Raw genomic sequence first — 20,625 nt, forward strand, 5'->3', positions numbered from 1 at the left:
ATTTAGTGCCTGCTTTATCCATCTGGGCAAAGATGCTTCCCTCTTTCTCATGGCTCTTGTAGGGAAGAGGTGGGGTACCACAGAAACCAATGCTGCACTTAAAGACAAAGAACAAGTGTACAAATCCTGCCATAGCCACTTCTTATCTTCATGATCCGAGGCAAGGCACTTATGCCCTCTAGACTCAGTTTCTTTATCAGTAAAATGAAGGAATCAAACTAGATAATCTATGAGCTTGTCAGCTCTAAAACTATGAAGAAGTCAATTAAACAGTGGTTTCCAAACTTTTTTGGCCTACCACCCCTTTTCCAGAAAAAAATATTACTTAGCCCCCTGGAAATTAATTTTTTTTTAAATTTTAATAGCTATTAATAGGAAAGATAAATACACCTGTGGCCATCACTGCTTCCCTGGATCACTGCAGCACCCACCAGGGGGCGGTGGCGCCCACTTTGGGAATCACTGAGCTAGAATAATCAGAACAGCCACAAGCCTTAGCTAAGGAATAAATTCAAGATAAAAGAAATGGTAGAAAGGACCCTGGCATCAGAAGACCTCAATTCCTCTCCCAACTCCATTGCGAGAGAGCCACTCAATGTCTCTGTGCCTCAGTTTCTCCATTTGTCAAACTGAAAACAACCCAGGCTTCTGTGCCTTCCCGCAGAGGATTCATGTGTAGACCAAATGAGATAACTGTGCTTTGAAAACAGCGACATGCAGATAGAAAGTATAACTATCAGTCCTTACCATCATTGCTATTATGATTTCTTGTGTAAGGTTGTTTCTTCCTACTCCCCGTCTCCCTGCTTAGAAGTGCCCACAGGGTGCATGCAAGCCATAGATTAAAAATGTGTGTGCTGGCAGTGCCCTCTGCTGATCAGGATCAAAAGTTACACAGATGGTGACAAACTCGATTTCTAGTTCCTAGATCCAGAGCTCCTGGAATCATAGAATTAGAGGGCTGCTGGCAGCTGCCTTGGAAATGATCTGATCCAATGATATCATATTCTTAGCTGCATGCTGGCTTAGAAAGCCACAAAGTCACATTATCTTGGTTGTATTATGCTTTTATTTATTTTATTAAATAATTTCCAATTCCATTTTAATCTGGTTCAGATCTTACTAGAGCCCTTGACTCAGTGGATAATGAGAGGGACACTTCTGACTTAATTGAACCCCATCATCTCACAGATGGGGGAATAAAGGCCCAGAGAGTTGAAGGAATTTGCCAGAGTTCACACAGCCAGTAAGAGATTCAAGGCAGTACTCCAACTGCAAATACAGCCCTCTAACTACTTTACCACATTGCCTGCCACCCCACCAGCTTCTAAAAAAAGACAAAAACCTGTGAATTAGGCAAAGTTTGTGTTCCAACCATGCTCTCTCCATACCGCACAAAGAAAGCTTAATTCTTAAAAGTAATAAAACTTGCAGCTTATAGGAATTAAGATCTAAGGATAGAATCTGAAGCAATGAGTTATTTTTTGGGGAGGGAAAGCAGAGAAAGCTTCCTGTATCCTTTGAAATCATACCCTTTTGACAAATATCTATGCTATCTAAATATAAGAATGTTGTTTTTTTATATTAAGGCATATGATTGCCCTCTAGGGAAAAAATGGAATCTGGAATAAAAGTAGCTTTGGAAAAGCCTTATATTCATAGCTTCCAAGGAATTTATGAACAAACCAAAAAAAAAAAAAACCCCTATAGTTTAAGGTTTGATTCTAGAACACTGAAGGAAAACTACAAAAGGGGGTTTGTAGATTGTGGAAATCAATGAATTTATAGTCCAAATTAATCCCTCTTAAGAGACATTTATATAATTTACATTATATATAAACTCTCACACAAGTGAAAATTGAGTCTCCTAAGAAAGGCACCCCATATACCGATCTCTTTATCCTTTCTTGAAAATCAGAAGAGAAGCTGATCACCTTTAGATACAACAGAATAGTGTACTAGACAAAGTACTGAACTTGGGGAGAAAAAGGATGGCATAATGGAAAGGTAAGGTCCTAGATTGAAGAGGGAGAAGGTCTTGAGTTCAAATTTGATCTTCTATACTCACTAGCTAGGTGGCCCTGGACAAATCACTTAATCTCACACAGCCTCACTTTACTCACCTATAAATGGGGATAATAGCACCTAGCCCATTGGTGTATTGGAAGGATTAAATACAATAATAAATTGAAGTGTTTTTTTGCAAACCTTAAAGCACTCTATAAATGTAAGTTATTATTATCTTTACTATTCCTCCTCCTATTACTACAACTACTACTACTTTGCCTCTGGATTTTTGGAGCGGATTTCTACAAGTTTCCCCTTTCAGGTCCAAAGACATTTTCCATAGTAACATCTGTACAGGTCAATCCAAGAGTGAAATACAAGAGAAATGCACAGTAGGACTCTCCTTCTTAAGAGCAATCTGTTAAACTGTCTATCCAAAAGATTAACACAAAAGGGACATCCAATTGCATTTCTCTGGGCCACTGTCCTGAATTGCTAAGTATTCCAATCAAAGGATTGTTACAAACCATGACCTTCCTTCAAGGCAAATGTTTCCCTCTCCTCTGCCTAAAGTTATAGACATATAATCATGGCGCCATAAAAACTTATAGAGGTTTAGCTAATCCAATCCCCTTCTTCCTCTGCTACCTCCAAGCATCCCTGACAAGTGATCAGCCTTACATTCTACTTAAACACTTCCAGGGATAGAGAAATTACTATCCAAACAAGGAAGTCCAACCTTTGCTCCTACCCTTCTCATTTTAAGAAGGAGCCTGTCTATGCTTCATCTCACTAAGGCCTGAATTCACTCTCCAAGACTCCTCACTCCAACCCCATCTTTATTCCTGTGGAACAAGAATTGAAGCTGGCATGGATCAGCCCCAGGACCCAGCACCCTGGTATATGTGGCAGGAATTTGCCTAGAAGGTGTCATGAGTTGGTTTGGGCCCTTTTGTTTCGTTTTTTTTGTTTGTTTGTTTTGTTTTGTTGGCACTATAACTGAATCTTTGCAAGGGGAGAGGGGTAGGGGATGAGGGATGGAATGCCATTCACTGGAAGATGGGCTACAATTATTCCTTGCTAGTCTTGAGTAGATACAAGTTCCTTTCCTGTTGTTTATATGATAACCCTGTTTTGTCTTCAGATGTTTATTGCTGGTTTAATTATTTCTTTTTTATCTTTATTTGTTTTAAACCCTTACCTTCCATCTTGGAGTCAATACTGTGTATTGGTTCCAAGGCAGAAGAGTGGTAAGGGTAGGCAATGGGGGTCAAGTGACTTGCCCAGGGTCACACAGGTGGGAAGTGTCTGAGGCCAAATTTGAACCTAGGACCTCCTGTCTCTAGGCCTGGCTCTCAACCCACTGAGCTACCCAGCTGCCCCCAGGTTTAATTATTTCAAAAGAACTGAAGGTCCTCTCCAGAAGAGTCAGGACCAAGCCAACTTCAGCATTTCCTTAGGTGGTGGCTCATTCTTGTCTTTAAGAGGTCCCCATAACTGATCCCTATTCATATAAACGTGGACCAGAAGCCGTGAGCAGTGAGTTAGAGACATTAGAGGCTGTCTAGACAACCTCTTCTTGAACCACAATCTACGACATCCTAGATAAATGCAAATCCAGTGTCTGCTTGAGGAATTCTAGTAGCAGACATCTTGTTCCAATTCTTCCAAGGCAGGCTTTTCCCCTACAGCAGGGGTCGGCAACCTTTTTGGCTGTGAGAGCCATAAACGCCACATTTTTTAAAATGTAATTTCGTGAGAGCTGTACAGTGCTCACAGTACCACTCCTGTAACAGTGCCTGAAAAAAAAATGGACTTTATGGCTCCTGCAGAAAGAGCCATATCTGGCCCTCAAAAGAGCCAGATATGGCTTGAGAGCCATACGTTGCCGACCCCTGCCTTATAGGATCAATCTAACTGAAGCTTTTCCTTATAGTATATTCTACTCCCCATCCCCCCAAAAATCATATATATATTATAATTTATTTAAATGTATGTGTGTGTGCCATATATGCTTAACATCAATTTCGATAGCCTCTCCTAGAGATAACTGTTATTAGTTTGATGGAATACTAAGAAGCAACAGAACCTTGGACAGTGCTTAACTGTCTATGAGGAGACAGAGTTTAACTTGTTCTGAGAGTACTATTAACTGCAATTTTTAAAGAGAATACAGGCAAAAAAAAACAGACTAAGAGAATTTATTTCCTAAGAATATTAAGTTTAATGCGTATCTTGAAAAGAAACAGAGAGAAGTGTTGAGAAGACACTTTGGTAAATCTGAAACAAAACGATGGGACTATGTTTGCACAACTGAGAAGTTAGCAATTATTATGATGGTTAAAAATGATTTAGGGTATGATATTTCTCACAGCTAATATATTATAAATAATCATGTCTGTTTCCTTACTGTTGATTACTTGTTAATAAATAGTATAGTCAATAACCTTGATGTTTATTTAAGCTAGGGGATGGGTGGAGTGATTGAGATGGACAGATGGATGGATGAATAGATAGATGAATAAGATAGACAGAGATGATATAGAAGTAAAATCCTATGGGAAATTTCTCCAGTTTATTCTTTTTATTCTGAAGTAAACTTTTCCCAATATTTTTATGAAATAAACTAGGGTAAGGGCTTAGAACATGTTGATTAGTGAGACGTGTTATGATTAATTTAAAAAGAAATATAAAAATATATCCCATGGTTGTATTGCTTCTAACAAGAAAAATGAGCTAGTAGTATGAAGAAACATCACCCCACCTAGGCTATACATGAAGGTCAATCCTAAAACAAACCCATTGCAAGTAGGGACTTCCATGAAGGGTTTTGCATTTTTCTTTCCTATAGATACTGTCTTTCATTTTCAGCCCCTTCTTTTCCAATTTCCCCATCAAATAGGAATTATTTCATTTATTATATATTTGTATTGCCAGCTCCTAGAACAATGCCTGGCACATTGTAAAAGTTTTAATATTTAATTTACCTATATTACATGTTAATTGCATATAATATTTCATAGGTTATTATTGCATATAACTATTATTTCCTAGGTTATGTCTGCCTCTCTTGAATATTTTATCATTAACTTAACATTATTGATTTGCTAAATATAATTTTTGTATTGCCATTACTTGTAAAACTTAGAGGCTGACAAGTTTAATAAATGTTGTGATTTTTTAAAACTATAAATTCATAGGGAGCTCCTGATTCTAAGAACTGACTAAAAGAATAAAAATAAAGACATTAAAAATATATTGAAATGAAAAGTCTATTAGTAATATATAAAAATGCTGATGATTTATGCATTTTATATCTTGCTACTTTACTAAAATTATTGATAATTTCAACTAAGATTTTAGTTGAATCTTGAGTATTTTCCAAATATACCATTATATAATCTACAAAAAAAAGGTCTTAATCCTTCGATTTCTTTTTTCCCTTTTATTGATATTGCTAGCATTTCTAATACTATGTTAAATAATATTGTTGATAATGAGCATCCTTGTTTCACTCTCAATCTTATTGGGAAGGCTTTTTGGCTTACCACCATAACAAATAATATTTGCTGACAGATTTAGGTAAATGCTTCATACCATTTTAAGAAAAACTCCATTTAGGAATTCCATGTGAACTGGAAAGACCTCCAGGAATTGATACAGAGTGAAAGGAGCAGAACCAGGAGAACATTATACACAGAGACTGATACATTATGGCACATTCAAATGCAATGGACTTCTGACTACTAGCAGCAATGCAATGATCCAGGACAATCCAAAAGAACTTAGGAGAAAGAATGCTCTCCATATCCAGAGAAAGAACTGTGGGAGCAGAAAAGCGAAAGAAAAACATAGGATTGATTGGTTCGATGGGGATATAATTAGGGTTTTGACATTAAAGAATCTACTGCAAATATAAATAACATGGAAATAGGTTTTTCTACATGATACACGTATAACCCCTTCGAATTGTTTGTCAGCTCAGGAGGGGGAGAGAAGGGGCAGGGAATCATGAATCATATAACCATGGAAAAATATTCTAAAGAAAAAAAAAAGAAAAACTCCATTTATACCTATGCTTTCCAGTGTTTTAAATAGGAATATGTTATATTTTATCTATGGTATTTTCTGCATGTATTGATATAATCATAGTTACTACTTTTGTTATTAATATAATCAATTATGTCAATAGTTTTCCTTATATTAACCCATTCCTGTATTCCTGGTATAAATACTATTTAGTCACAAAGTATAATCTTAGTGATATATTGTTATAGTCTCTTAGTATTTTATTTAGAACTTTTGCATTCATATTCATTAATGAAATTAGTCTATAATTTTCTTCCTCTGTTTTTCTCTTCCTGGTTTAGGTATCAGTACCATAATTTGTTTCATAAAAGAATTTTGATAACTTTATTATTTCAAATAATTGATTTAATATTGGAATTAATCAATGTTGAATTCATTTGTAAAACCATCTGATCATGATTTTTTTTTAGGAAGTTCATTCATGGTCTGCTCAATTTCTTTTTTAAAAAAATAGGTTTATTTTGATACTATATTTCTTCCTCTGAGTCTAGGCCAGTGATGGGCAAACTAGGGCCCATGGGCCAGATGTGGCCCCCTGAAATGTTCTATCTGGCTGTGGGACATTATTCCTAATCTGACGAATACAATGAGTAGGATACAATACAATGAAACTTCAAAAGAGTTGCCTTAGAAAAAGATTGAGAGGTGAGCATTTCCTTTCCTTTGGCCCCCTCTTTAAAAAAGTTTGCCCATTACTGGTACTCTAGGCAATTTCTTTTATTTCACTTATATTGTTAATTTTTTTGGTATATAATTGAGCAAAATAACTCCTAATAATTGTTTTAATTTTATCTTCATTGGTAGTATATTCACTCTTTTCATTTTTAATGGTAGTGATTTGATTTTCTTCTCTTTTTTAAAAATCATATTAACCAATGGTCTATTTTGTTCATTTTTTTTTCATAAAACCACCACCTAGATTTATTAATTCAATGATTTTCTTAATCTTAATTAATTCAATGATCACTTTTAGTGATCAATGATCTTATCTTTAATTTTTAGGATTTCTAATTTAGTATTTAGTTGGGGATTTTAAATTTCTTCTTTTTCTAATCGCATTTCCAATGTACTGATCTGTTCTCTATTTTATTAATATAAGCATTTAGAGATATGCTGTATTCTATAGGTTTTGGTATGGTATCTCACTATTATCCTCTTTAATGAAATTATTTAAGTTTTTATGATTTGTTCTTTAACATACTCATTCTTAAAGATTGTTAGTCTCCAACTAGTTTTTGCTTTGTTTCCATGGTCCCTGAGTATTGCATTGAATATTGTAGCCTAAAAACAATGCATTTAATATTTCTGCTTTTCCACATTTATCTCTAAAGTTGTTCTGCCCTAAAATATTCAGTTTTTTAAAAGTATCACCTACCATGAAGTATATTTTCAATTCGTGTACACTTCTCTACAGATATCCGTCATATTTAACTAATCTAAAATTCTATTCATGTCCTTGATTTCTTTCTCATCCTCTCCCCTTGTCCTTCTAGTTCAACTTCAATCCCACCCTTCTATGGGTCCCTCCCTTGTCCCTTCCCCCTTATCTCCTAGTTATTATTCTACTCCCTCCCCCTTACAAAAATCCCTATTACTATCAAAGTCCTACAAGAAGAGAAAGAAAATAACCATTAAAATAACCATAGATAGAATAAAATGCCTAGGAGTAAGGAACTACACAAAGCATAATTATAAAACTCTTTTTTACGCAAATAAAGTCAGATTTAAATAACTGGAAAAATATTAATTGTTCATGAATGGGCAGAGCCAATAAAATTAAAATGACAATCCTACCTAAATTAATCTACTAATTCAATGCCATCTTAATCAAAATGCAAAAAAATTATCTCATTGAGCTAAAAAAAAAGTAACAAAATTCATTTGGAAGAACAGAAGATGAAGAATAACAAAAGAAATGTAAAGGAAGGTCTAACAGTGCCATTTTTAAAATTGTATCATAAAGTAGTAATTATCAAAACTATCTGTTACTGGCTAAAAAATAAAGGCAGATCAGTGGAACAGAAGAGACATATAATAGTAAAAAATTATAGTAACCTTATATTTGACAAAAATATAGGTCCAGGGTATTGGGAAAATTTGCAAAAATTTCTGGGACACAATACACTGAAGTACAAGGGTTTGTGTCCTCGAAGTACAAGGGTTTGTGTCCTCTTAATGACTACAATGAGTCCTCTTACCAAAGAGAGTCAAAGGACCTGGCTCTGGTCACTCAGCCAGCTGTACATAATCTTCAACTGGTCATTTACCTTCCCAAACCCTCTAGGAATGGAAGACAGCTTCCATTTTTCTACCAGCTGTGAGGATAATGATACTTATCCCAAGTCTCAGAATCTCAGAGTAGGAAAGCACCAGCACAGAAATGAAAATTCCCTCATGATCTAATGGTCAAAAAGCCTACATGAGAAAACCCTTAAATGATGGGAACTAATCCATCATTGGGCAGATGAACCTTCCCTAAGATGAGCCTGGAGAGGCCCCCAACTCTATCTGGTTGCCCTAATACAAAAATAAGTTGGAAATAACTAATTCAGGGAAGAAAGTGAAATTTAAAGGGTCTTAAAGACTTCCTGTAGAAGGTGGGATTTAAGCTGGGAAGTATAGGAGGTCAGTAGGTAGGGAGTTGGAGGAAAAGCATTCTAGGCATGGCGGACAGACAGAGCAAATATCCAAAGCGGAGATGGAACAGCTTGTTCTTATGGGAGGCTGGTGCCCTCCACAAGGGGATGCCAAGGAAAAGGAGATAGTTCCAATGGCTTCTGCAGAATCATTTCTCATTCCCAACTAGGATCAAGGTGAAGTTCTCTTTGTATATGCTAAAAATTGATCAAAAAAGAGGTTAATTGCATTGGGGGCCAATTATCTTAGCAGTATTGCAATAGCATTCCTGGACACAGCCTCATGGAAGACTTGACCCTGAAAAACTGAAGAAAAGCAAACTCACGTTCATTCCCCACCAAAATCATCCTGCAAACCCAAGCTTCTAGAGCCTGACTAGTCTGAAGCAATCACACTCCAGATTACTAAACAACACAGGACTCTTCAGGGGCTGCTGTTTCTTCCCTCTTCAGCCTCCCATTTCTCCCCATGCCTGACTGAAAGCCTAACACAAAAACCAAGACATACTTCCTGACACCAGTCAGACATAATGAATGAGTAAAAACATCACTTCTTCCTGTTTTTACTTCAGTGGCTAAAGGAGCATAAATGAAGTATTAAATGCCACCTTGCTTCAAAATTCAATCAGTTCACATCTTCCCCCATTTCCAGTTTATGTACATTGTTAGGGGTCTCCTGATGACTTTTCTCCTGTTACGAACCAGCAGCCTAGCATATAAAGCTCATTTTAAGGTTTACAAAATGCTTTTCATGTCAACTTAACTGATCCCAACAATCTTAAGGGGTAGGTTCTATTATACTGTTTTGGAGGTTAATAAATTGCCCAGAATGACAGTTAGCGTCTGGCAAAATTCCAAGTCCTATGTTCTGTCTACTCTATGTACCCTCGCTGTGCCATTTCTAAGATCCCTTCTACTTCCCATGAAACTTGAAAGCTTTCTAAAGCTTTCCCTGGCATACCAGTTCTTACTAAGTAGGATCCCCTCCCATTGACTTGCCAAAGAATTCCAGATATGCTGTATAACTGCTTGAATACATCAGGCTTCCTAAACAATAGTATTTTTTTTTTAAACCTTGCCTTGTCTTAGAATCAAGGGTTCCACAGCCCAAATAGTAAGGGGAGACAACGATGGTGTAAGTGCCCAGAGCTAGGTAGTGAAGACACATTTGAACTCAGGACCTCTACATCTAGGCCTACCTCTCTACCACTGAGCCAACTAGCTGCCTCATAAACTGGGTTTTTTATCTGGGCTCTGTGAACTTTTTAATTAACTTTTATTTTAAACTTCAAAACATTCTGAAAATGGGACTCAGGCTTCTGAGAGCCAAAGAAAGGGATTTATGACAGAAAAAGTGAAGACTACAATAGGAAACCAAAGATCTTGGATTTGAAATGTTTCATCAGCAATTTTTCAAATTCTATCTTAAATAGAAGTTTTATCAGCAACCATGACTTATCCTCATCACCAAAAAGCACAGCACTATTGGTTAGGCAGTGTTTATAATGTCCCTTTTGCTAGTGAGCATTATTCCCCAGGACACTATGGACAAAGGAAAGGAAACATGCAGTGTCTGAAATACCTCACTATAGCCAGCTACCAGGTAAATCCTTAGAAAGTCCCAAATTCAACTTCTCTTAAATCCCCATTATCAGTGTAGCTGGTCCCTCTAGGCTCACACTAGACTAGACATACAGCCACTGTAAACATATCCTACTCCCTAAAGGGCAGGCAGATTGATATTCCTAAAACTCAAAGGCTTCAAAAGTAGCATTTACTTACTCAACCACACTGTACTGAATCCCTCACTAAGTGAATAAGATCCTAAGGTAAGGTTCTAATGGATTCCTTTTCAGATCTGAAGCAGTTATAAATTCACTAACCAAGATGTTTCATTCAATTTTTGGTCCAAATCAATATTACTAGAATAAAGATTAGAAAATCAGCTCAGAAAGGATTAAATTCAAACCCCAATTACATTTAAGATATTGCAGTGTCCATGATGGATTCTTAAATCTCTCTAGCACTGTCTCCACAAGTCATTAAATAAATTGACCTTACTGTTAATCCTGGACAAGTGAATACCAAGGAGATCCTATAGGTTTTACAAATAGATTTATGACAGGTGGACAAAGGTTCAAGAAAGAATTCAAGGCCGTCTAAGGGTCTTTCAGTGTTCTAAAGTGTAAAAATCTGAGGCAAAAAAATTGGAATAACCAACATAAAGGATGAAATGAGACCAAGAATGTAAGAAACTGATGTTTATTTTTCAGTCATAATTTCTTCAACACTATTAAGAGCATCTGGGATAAAACTTAGGACCACTCTGTGGTAGTTCCTACCCACTCAGTAGCCTGAGCAGTAGGAGCTGCAGACCAGTCCTCAGTAGCTGGCTGAGCACTCCAATCTTCTAAAAATAGAAAAGAAAAAATCATGAGCTCTGTTCCCAGAGTGCCATCCCCACCCCATTTGCCTTTCAGTTCAATAAATATTATCTAAAAAAAAAAATCCACGATAACATATATATGAACCACATATCTATGGCCATATGTTCAGAGCCTCTTAAAACAGCTAACTGCTCTCCCCAACTCATGGAAATAACGTACTTCACTTTGTAGGTGCACAGTAGGATCAGAGTTCCCCATTGTCCATATCCTAATACACAAACTACATCCTCTCTTACCCCAATACTTACCAGTAGGGAACTGTTGAATGGGCACAGATGGAACCTGTACTCCCTCAGACCAATCAGCCACCTCTGGCTGAGTAGCAGTGAATTCTGGGGCAGGTGCAGTCCATTCACCCTGGAACTCCTCCTTTGTCACTGCCTTCTCAGCTGCGGCCTGCTCTTCCTTTTCAATCTAGTAAAAATCACAGGGAACACGTCCATCACTATGCTAACCAATTCTCCACTTACAGTGCAGGAACATAGCATGCAGTGTATTTTTCTTAATTTCAGAAAACCACTTTTGTTCAGGGTTAAGTTATAGGACTTAATTATGCCCAAACACCACATATCTGCCTTTCATCAAAGCTTCAATTCCACATTAAAAATGGGCAAGTTACCTCCTCTGGATCCCTGTAGAAGTAGAGATCAGGCATAACCTCCCATGGGTGCTCACGGGAGATAGTACCACGCATTCGCAGGACTTCACGGGCCAACATCCACCACATCAGACCCACTGAGTGAGCTCCCTGCAAAAGTCACATAGTCAAATATAATCATGCAAACATTATGACAGCTCCCTCACTTCATAACTGCCTATTGTTATACTTTCTCTAGCTTCTATAACAAAACGAAAAATTAACATCTACCTGTGGTTTGTTTCAAAGCTCAGTGTCGTACAGAAAGGACCTCTCATTGAACCTTAAAGCAACCTGCTATCCATCTGCAAATTCATAAAGTCGGGACAAGGAACCTTTTTAATAATAAGAAGGAGCAAAAACTAACAAAAAATAAGTAAAAGTGCAAAAAAAAGTGCCTTTACTATATAATATATCCAGAACTTGGGCACTTAAGGTCCTAATGTATCACAGGTTGCCCAAGACCCTCTCTAGTGCCTAGTTTACTCTTACTCTCTCCTTTGGAACGTATTTTAAAAGCAATTTAGTTACCTGTTGCATGGAATACTATCAAACTCCACTCATTGGACCACAAAAGGCCCTTGTGGTGTTAGCGAAAAACCTGCCATTAATGTAGCACACAACCTACACTTGTGAGTTCATTGGCCAGTAACTGGCCTCAGCTCCAAGCTCTAACAGTGTGCAAAATGACACCTAATGAGCTCTTCCCAAGAGCTAATTCTATTCTGATACTCCTAAGATGCTAATACCAGTTTAGCACAGTGCCTGCACATAGCAGCCACAATATGGATGTGCACTCCCTTCTCTTTTTAAGACCTCATTGGAAAATCTAAGTGATGGAGAGATCATTGTTGGTACCTTATTGTTACACGGAATGGCAATGTCCACATAGCGGAGTGGGGAGTCTGTGTTGCACAAGGCAATGGTTGGGAGGTTAACATACGATGCTTCGGTAAGAGGCTGGTGATCGGCACGGGGATCAGTGACCACCAAGAGGCGAGGCTCCCTGAAAGCTGCCTGGATCTGGTTAGTGAAGGTGCCCGGTGTAAAGCGTCCAGCAATAGGTGTGGCTCCAGTGGCAGCAGCAAATTTTAAAACAGCTCGCTGAGGACAAAAGTGACAAACCAAAGGATTACAACTGAACTGAGTATATATTCCACTGCAAGGACAGATGAGTATCCAACAATTCTGTCAGTAATGAACAAGGTTGCTTTTGGTATTGAACTTCAAGAACACACTCCCATATGCTCCATTTCCTTTTTATCATGTGGAAAAGGGTACATTCTTTATGTGCCCTAAGAAGTGACAAAATGTTGAGTTTCCTAGGAAACTGAAAAAGATTTCTATACAATCATGCAGAGATGTAAGCAGAACAAGTAAAATGTATACAATGATAACATTATAAAGAAAAACAACTTTCTAAGACTTTAAAACTAATGAATGCAAGCAATGATAAACCTCAATATGAAAAAAATTTCCCAATCCACATACCTGGCCAGTATTCCTGGATGAGATGACACTCACATCAGCTGGATTCTCAATGGCAACAATGGCCCGAGCTGCCAGCAGAAGCTTTTCCCAAGTTCTCTTCAAATTGATGATGTAGATACCTATAGCGGGCAGAACAAAGTTCTAAAAACCAACTTAAAACATGACTATGAACACCACCTAAAATCAAGACATGTGGCAGTGACTACTATCAAACTCCAGTCACAGAGACAAGCTCTACTGGTGTTAGCGAAAATCCTGCCCAACATACTGTAGCACACTTCCGACACTCAGAAGTTCATTGGCCCAAAACTGGCCTAAACTCCGAGTTTTAATAATGTGCAGGTTAGAAATGTCCCAAAAATGGAATCTTTTACATCCATTCTTTCCTAATTCTACCAATTTGACTCAAATTCTGATCACCTAGATTATCAAAAACTTTTGCCTTCTAAAGTTGATTTCTCTATTATGTTCAGTATCTACAAATCTCTTATCTTCAGTTATATATTAATTATATTTGTTTCATCTCAAGGGATCTGAATAGGAAAAGTTGACCACTTTAAAAAATGCTTCTAGAGTATCTTTATGCAGAGGGGAGTTAGAAAGACCCAAGCTGGAATAGTCTCATATAGCAGCTATAAGTTACTTAACCTGCCTAAGTTTCCTCAAATGTAGGATGGGGATCATAATAGTACCTACCTCACAGGGTTGTGAGGATCAGATTATTTGTAGAGCCCTTACATTAGGAACTGGTCCATAGTAGAAACTTAAATCTTTTTCCTCAACAACCCAAATGTAAAGATTAACAGAATCAAAAAGCTAAGGTGAGAAAGAACAGGAGTAATATTCACTTATCAGGCTATGAATTTACCAATTCTAAAATTAAATCAAGTCAAGAATGAAACATGAAGATACTTAGTATTTGCAATGCCTTTTTTCTTTTGTTTAGTGCTAAATTACATTATTCTGGAGAAAAAGGAAACCATTTTTTTTTCTTTTTGCCAAGAAAACTGCATAGATAGTACGGTCCAGAGGGTGACCAAAAAAAATTACTATTAATTTCATGTGATTATATTTAGTAAGATTAAGTGAGCTCATTAACAGATCTTTCTTATTCCACAGTATGGAGATACATTTAGTCCTACCACAGTGTAATTTTGAAAAAATTGGGAATCCTTAAATCACTACTTCCCGGATGGCATACACAATAAGCAGAAAAAAAGTAGTTTGGCCCACTGAATATGGAGTAAGAAAACCTGCAAAATGGGCAAAGTGCACACACCTCACACAGTTGTGAGCAAAGTGCTTTGTTAACTTTAAAACACTCTATTAAATGTGATCTTATTATCCCTAACTTTTCAGGATCCTGTTAAATATATCCTTAAATGGCTCAGAACTGCTCCCTCCCAAAATCATCCTCCAGCATCAATTCTCCCAGCCACTTCCTTGACTTGGTAGCCTGGTGTTCCCCAGGCACAGGACAAATTAGGAATATGCAGGCCTCCCAACCTGTCCAGCACTAGTTTTAATGTCAGAGACCCACCATCACTTTTTCTTTTGTAGATATACTGTTCCATTTGGAAGTCCAAATTGGTGCCACCCAAATGGGTCCCTGCAGCAAGGAATTTAAGGACATCCTCCTCCTTCATCTGCAAGACATCTAAGGCTCCGGACATTGTGGAAGTTTCCCTTTAAAGTTACGACGGAAACCTGAAATGGCAGAAGACAATCAGAATTTGGGTGGCCTTTTGAAAAAGCCATCCTCCTAAATAAACCAAAGAGTATAAACTGGAGCAGTATGGAAATATCTAAAAGCGTTTTGTCTGCATAGCTTCCTTGGTTGAAAAGCAGCCTCCATACGGGGAAGTCAAGGGTTCAAATCCCTCCAGACACTCTGGCAATGTGAACCTGGCCAAAGCCTTTGCAACTCTGTCACGTTAGGTTAAGAGAGGGGCTGCTAAGTTTCCTGACAGTTAACTCTCGGTGATTCTCCAAATGGGGTCTGCCAGGGGCCCCCCAAAGTCTAAACCATTTCCCTAACACGAAAGAGCTTTTAATTTCTATTAAGACACTAACCAAAGCCCCATGTCAATTAGAAGGTTCTCCAGGCTCATCCCTAACGCTTCAGTGAAGCTCCTTTGCTATTGGTCGAGGACCAGCAGCTGCTCTGCTACTGAAGAGATTCACTGAGCGTGGGTGTCAGAGGAGGCCGTAGGACCCCCGCTGCCCTGTGTCTTGTTCTGGGACCCTGGACAAGTCCTCTCCCTCCTACAAGGGTGCCTTTCCTGGCCCTTGCGGGTACTCGGATCGTACATGGGGGTAGAGGGGCCCTTTTACTGCACCAGCTTCAGGTACGCAGCGCGATTGCTCACCGGGCCCAGCCTTCTTTCTTTCTACGCAGAGGCGCGGGCTCCGGAACCTCCACGCGGAAGGCAAGAAGGAGCGCGGCCTGGCGGGCGGGCGGCCGAGGCCCGGGGAGGCCGCCACGTGCACCCGCCCTCCAGAGGCCTGTGGCCCCGCGCGCCGTCAGGGCCAGAACGGCGCTGTCCCCATCCCACCCCGCGGCCTCCTGCCTCCCACTTCCCGCCCCTCCTTCGGCCCAGAGCGGCTGCAGCCGCAAGGACGCGGTGGGGAAGCCGCGGACACTGACCGAGTACAACGCCGTATGGAACCCTCTTCTGGGGACCGCGGAAAGGGAGCACGGGCGGAAATGACGTCCTTATATAACCCGGTCACGCCAGTGGGCGGGGCAAAAGCAGGAAGTACTCCTTTGTCGCCAAGCTCTTCTTTCGCCACTTGTAGTCACCAGGGGGCGGGCCCAGCAGAGAGAAGGTCCTGAAGCTGACGGGGCTAAAGCGACTCCCGGTAAGTGGCCGACGGGAAAGGGACGCGCTTACTTCCTTCCTCACCGAAAGATGCCGGGTGTGCGCGTGCGCGTGCGCGTCCGAAAGAGCGCCTTTGTGAAACACGGATCTGAATAGACTGGGCACCAGCCTGAGCGCATGCGCAGCATTCTGGCTTGGAGCGGTAGGGACATAGGATTTAGAGGATTAAATTCTTTTAAGGCTCTATGGTGGAACTGGGAAAAAGAGGAAAAGGAAAGAAATATGAGAAGGAAGAAGAAAGGAAGGAAGGGAAAGAGGGAAAAATGGAGGGAGGAAGGGGAGGGAAGAGGGAAGGAAGGGAAAGGAAAGGAAAGGAAGATAAGAGAGAGGAAGAAAAAAGAAAAATTATGAAGCTTTACTGTGTGCCAACCCTGGGAATCCAAAGACCTGCAAAGCAGCCCTTGCTCCCCAGGGAGCTTACATTCTATCTTGTTCACAGACAACCTGTGGGCCAGAGGAAATTGATGATGCAGAAGATGTTTGAAGAATTGTAACTGATTCATGGAGAAAGTAACACCACAAAGCCCCAATGCTGCCCATCAACTTTTCTGTGTAATAACTCCAGTTGTGTCTAATCGGATAAAACTGCAACTAGCACTTAGAGACAAATTGAATTTTTGTCACAACAGAGATTTCATTCAACAAGTAGTGACTGAGTGGTGTGATACAGAGCCAGTGTGGTCCTAAGGAGTTTTGGACTTAAAATCTAGAGAGCTTCATGAACTTCAAATCCCACCAGTGATGCATGCAGCTATATGAACTTCAGAAGTCACTCCATCTCTAAGTTTTCATCATCTATAAAAGAATATATATATAGTACCCTCCTCATAGGGTTGTTGTAAGGATCAGATGTGATAATATTTATAAAGTGCTTGGCACATAGTAGGCACTAAATAAAATGCTTAAAATTTTTCTAGTCCTGGGATTCCCAGTGTCCATGCAGTCAACACATTTGTACCTTTCCTACACTCTGTCCTCTCCAAAATTGTATTTTTCCCTTCCTGGAACAACCTTCTTTCCCAAAAGTTGAATTTCTATAGGGCCTCCTCCTTAGCAATTAGATTAGAGTAATTCTTGATGGCACTGTGGATATAGAGCTAGCTTTGGAGTGAATAAGACTTGGATTAACACGTCACCAGGGGTATCTAGATGGTACAGTGGATAGAATGTCTGGCCTATAGTCAGAAGACTCATCTTCCTGATTCAAATCTGGCTTAAGCCACTTTATACTGAATAGGCAAGCCACTTAGCCCTGTTTACATCAGTTTCTTCATCTGTAAAATGAGCAGTAGAAGGAAATGGCCAACCATTACAGTATCCTTACAAAGAAACTTCAAATGGGGTCATGAAGAGTTGGACATTACTGAAAAAACACAACTGAACAATAACTACAAAATCCCTCCTCCAAGTGTTGGCTTTCTGTGCAACACTGAGAAAGTCACAACTTTTAACACCTCAGGAAACTCTCTGAGACACTAAGTATCTGAGAAATTACTAATCTGAGTTAAAGAAGGAGTTTCCACACAGAAATCTCCCTACACCATTAAAAAAAAAAGCATCAAAGGAGATAATTGCATTTTAGAAAAGCTAGTTAACCCAAAGGAATTATTGATTATTAGAATATATGGGGGAGGTAATTTTGAGAAAAGACCTTTCTATTACCTCTGTATACTCTAAGCTTGCCCACCCACCATGTTTTTCAATGATTATGCATCAACAATGGGTACTTGAAGGAGATGGAAGCACCCCTTTATATTTCAATACCAAATATTATTGCACAAATAAAACATGAAAATAAAGATTTACAATCAAAAGTTCCCTTCCCACTCTTAACCCTTATCCCATATTTAATTAGTAACTAGTTCCTTTCAATCTTGTATCAGACCCTTCCTTTCTCAATTACTATCACTTTAGTTCAGGCTTGATTATAATTTCTGTATAATTTTTTAACTATCAGAGCATAGCTTTCCTCATTTGCCTGATGCTCAAGGCAAAATAGTAAGACATTAGAAAATGAAATGAAAGAAGCACCAAAGAGTTCAGTTTTACTGAACTTTATGAAAATCAAAGCCAAAGAAAAAACAGAAACAAGGAAAAAGGTAGAATACATTCAAAAGGTAATAAAAATGAAAAAAAATTAGAGCTCACTAACACCTTGCTAGGAAATTCTGTGACTAATACTTGTTAGTTGTATTGTTTAAGGTTTGGAGATGTAAAATTTTATTTTTGACATTTTATGTTCCTGATTAACCATAATATTGAGTTTTTTGTTTTTAAACCTTTACCTTCTGACTTAGAATCGATACTAAGTTTATGTTCCAAGGCAGAAGAGGGGTAAGGGCTGGGCAATTATGGTTAAATGACGCTAGGAAGTATCTAAGGCAGATTTAAAACCAGGACCTCCTGTCTCTAGGACTGGCTTTCCATTGTGCTGCCTAGCTGCCCCCAGTATTGTTTTAATAAAAGAGTAAAGCTCAAAGAAGCCTAATGTTTCATGTCACGTTACAGAACCAAAGAATCATTTTTATGACAATTATCAGAATTCAGTGGACTATTTTCTACATTGCTTAGCTACATCACATTCCTCTCCTTAAATATATCCATTTTTCAGCAAAAACATTAGTTGACAGGTCTGTTACTAGTAGAATTGAAATATCTTACCTAACACTTCAGCAGATTCTTTGGAGAAAAAGCTCTCAAAAGTCTGTGAACTCAGGTCCAGTCTTAACTGCATCACTAACTAGCTGTGATCATCAGGTCTCATATACTCATCTGTTTAAATGAACGGATTGAACAAGATGATTCTTTGGCTTCATTTATTTCCAGATCCTATGATTTTAAGAAATAATTTGGGAATAAGTGATAGTATATAAAAAATGATAAATTTTGCTATCAGAAATTAAGGAAAGGAGAAGTCGATGTTTGTTAAAATTGCCTAGGAAATAGGCAGCTCGGTGACTTAGTGTAGAGAGCTAAGCTTGGTACCAGAAAGTCCTGAGTTCAAATTTGAACTTGGCACTTCCTATCTGTGACCCCGGGCAAGTCACTCAACCATAATTGCCTAGACCTTAGCACTCTTTTCTTAAGAACCAATACTTAGTATCAATTCTGAGATAGAAGATAAGGGCCCAAAAGAAAACTGCCTAGAAGAGTTTCATGGAAGAGATGGGACCTGAGCAGGGCCTTAGACAATAGTTAAGGACAATTGGAAATAGAGGGAATGCCCACTGGGGAATGGTGGAACAATCTGTGGTGTGATGATTGTGATGAAATACTGTAAGAAATGATAAGGAAGATGGTTTCAGAAAAACCTGGGAAGACTTACATGAACTTTTGCAGTGTGAAGTAAGCAGAAGCAGAAGAACATTGTACACAGTAACAACAATTTTGCAATGATGATCACCTATGGAAGACTTAGCTACTCTCGATCAAGATACTGATATGAGACAGTTCCAAAGGACCCATGATGGGAAATGCTATCCACCTCCAGAGAGAACTGAGAACTTGGGAGTGCAAACTAATATATACTTTTTTAAAACTTTTCTTTATTTTTCTTGTTTTATTTTTAGCAACATGGCTAATATGGAAATGTTTTGTATGATTTCATGTGTATAATTGATATATTGCTTGTCTTCTGGGGACTGGGGAGAGGATAGGAGAGAATTTTTAACTTAAAATATTAAAAATGCAAAAAATAGATAATAAAAATTTTAAAGAGTGAAAAAATTGCTAGGTGGAAGTGTGTGCCTCAAGAGGCTAAGAAAAGACACAGAGGTGGGAAGACTCTGCATCCTGCCCTGGATACTTGCTAGCTTTGTGGCCCTGGACAAGTCTTTTCATCCCTATCAGCCAGTTTTCTCATTTGTCAAATAGCACCCATCTCACAGGATGGGTAACTGTGAAGATCAAATGAGCCACTGCTGAGAAAGGGCTTTGCAAACCACAGCAACAGCTAACATTTTGGGGGCAGTTGGGTGGCACAGTGGATTGAGAGCCAGGCCTAGAGATGGGAGGTCCTGGGTTCAAATCCGGCCTCAGACACTTCCCAGCTGTGTGACCTTGGGCAAGTCATTTGATTCTCCCCCCCCCCCCCATTGCCCACCCTTACCACTCTTCCACCTAGGAGCCAAAACAAAGAAGTTAAGGGTTTAAAAAAAATTTTTTTTTGATAAAAAAACAAAACAGCTAACATTTATCTAGTGCTTGCTATGTGCCAGATACTGTGCTAAGTGCTTTACTCAGATTTGAGCTTCACAGCAACTCCAAGAGTTAAGGTGTTATGGTTATCCCCATTTTACAGATAAGGATACAAACAAATAGAGATTAAGTGTTTTGCCCATGATCACACAACTAGGAAATCTCTGAGGCCAGACTTGAATCCAGATCCATCCTCCTGACTCTAGGCCTGACACTCTATCCTGTTTCACCTTGCAGTC

At 38.8% G+C, this 20,625-nt stretch overlaps 1 protein-coding gene and 2 non-coding genes across 3 annotated transcripts; all 3 read right to left on the reverse strand.

Annotated features, from left to right (window-relative positions):
• Nucleotides 1–10,978: 10,978 nt before the first annotated feature.
• Nucleotides 10,979–15,988, reverse strand: RPSA (ribosomal protein SA). The gene is made up of 7 exons (XM_044679826.1): nucleotides 15,955–15,988; nucleotides 14,848–15,014; nucleotides 13,308–13,426; nucleotides 12,675–12,920; nucleotides 11,799–11,927; nucleotides 11,428–11,593; nucleotides 10,979–11,142 (listed from the first exon to the last, which is right to left on the reverse strand). Exons 2-7 carry the CDS (start codon nucleotides 14,978–14,980, stop codon nucleotides 11,048–11,050), a joined length of 888 nt encoding a protein of 295 aa, XP_044535761.1. The 5' UTR covers nucleotides 14,981–15,014; nucleotides 15,955–15,988; the 3' UTR covers nucleotides 10,979–11,047.
• LOC123250800 lies at nucleotides 12,346–12,502 on the reverse strand. Its single transcript, XR_006506436.1, has one exon. It is a non-coding gene; the product is annotated as a small nucleolar RNA SNORA62/SNORA6 family (small nucleolar RNA).
• On the reverse strand, nucleotides 13,496–13,650 carry LOC123250801. The gene has a single exon (XR_006506437.1). It is a non-coding gene; the product is annotated as a small nucleolar RNA SNORA62/SNORA6 family (small nucleolar RNA).
• Nucleotides 15,989–20,625: the final 4,637 nt, after the last annotated feature.

This window comes from Gracilinanus agilis, chromosome 5 (genome assembly GCF_016433145.1).
Source record: "Gracilinanus agilis isolate LMUSP501 chromosome 5, AgileGrace, whole genome shotgun sequence".
NCBI classification, from domain to species: domain Eukaryota; kingdom Metazoa; phylum Chordata; class Mammalia; order Didelphimorphia; family Didelphidae; genus Gracilinanus; species Gracilinanus agilis.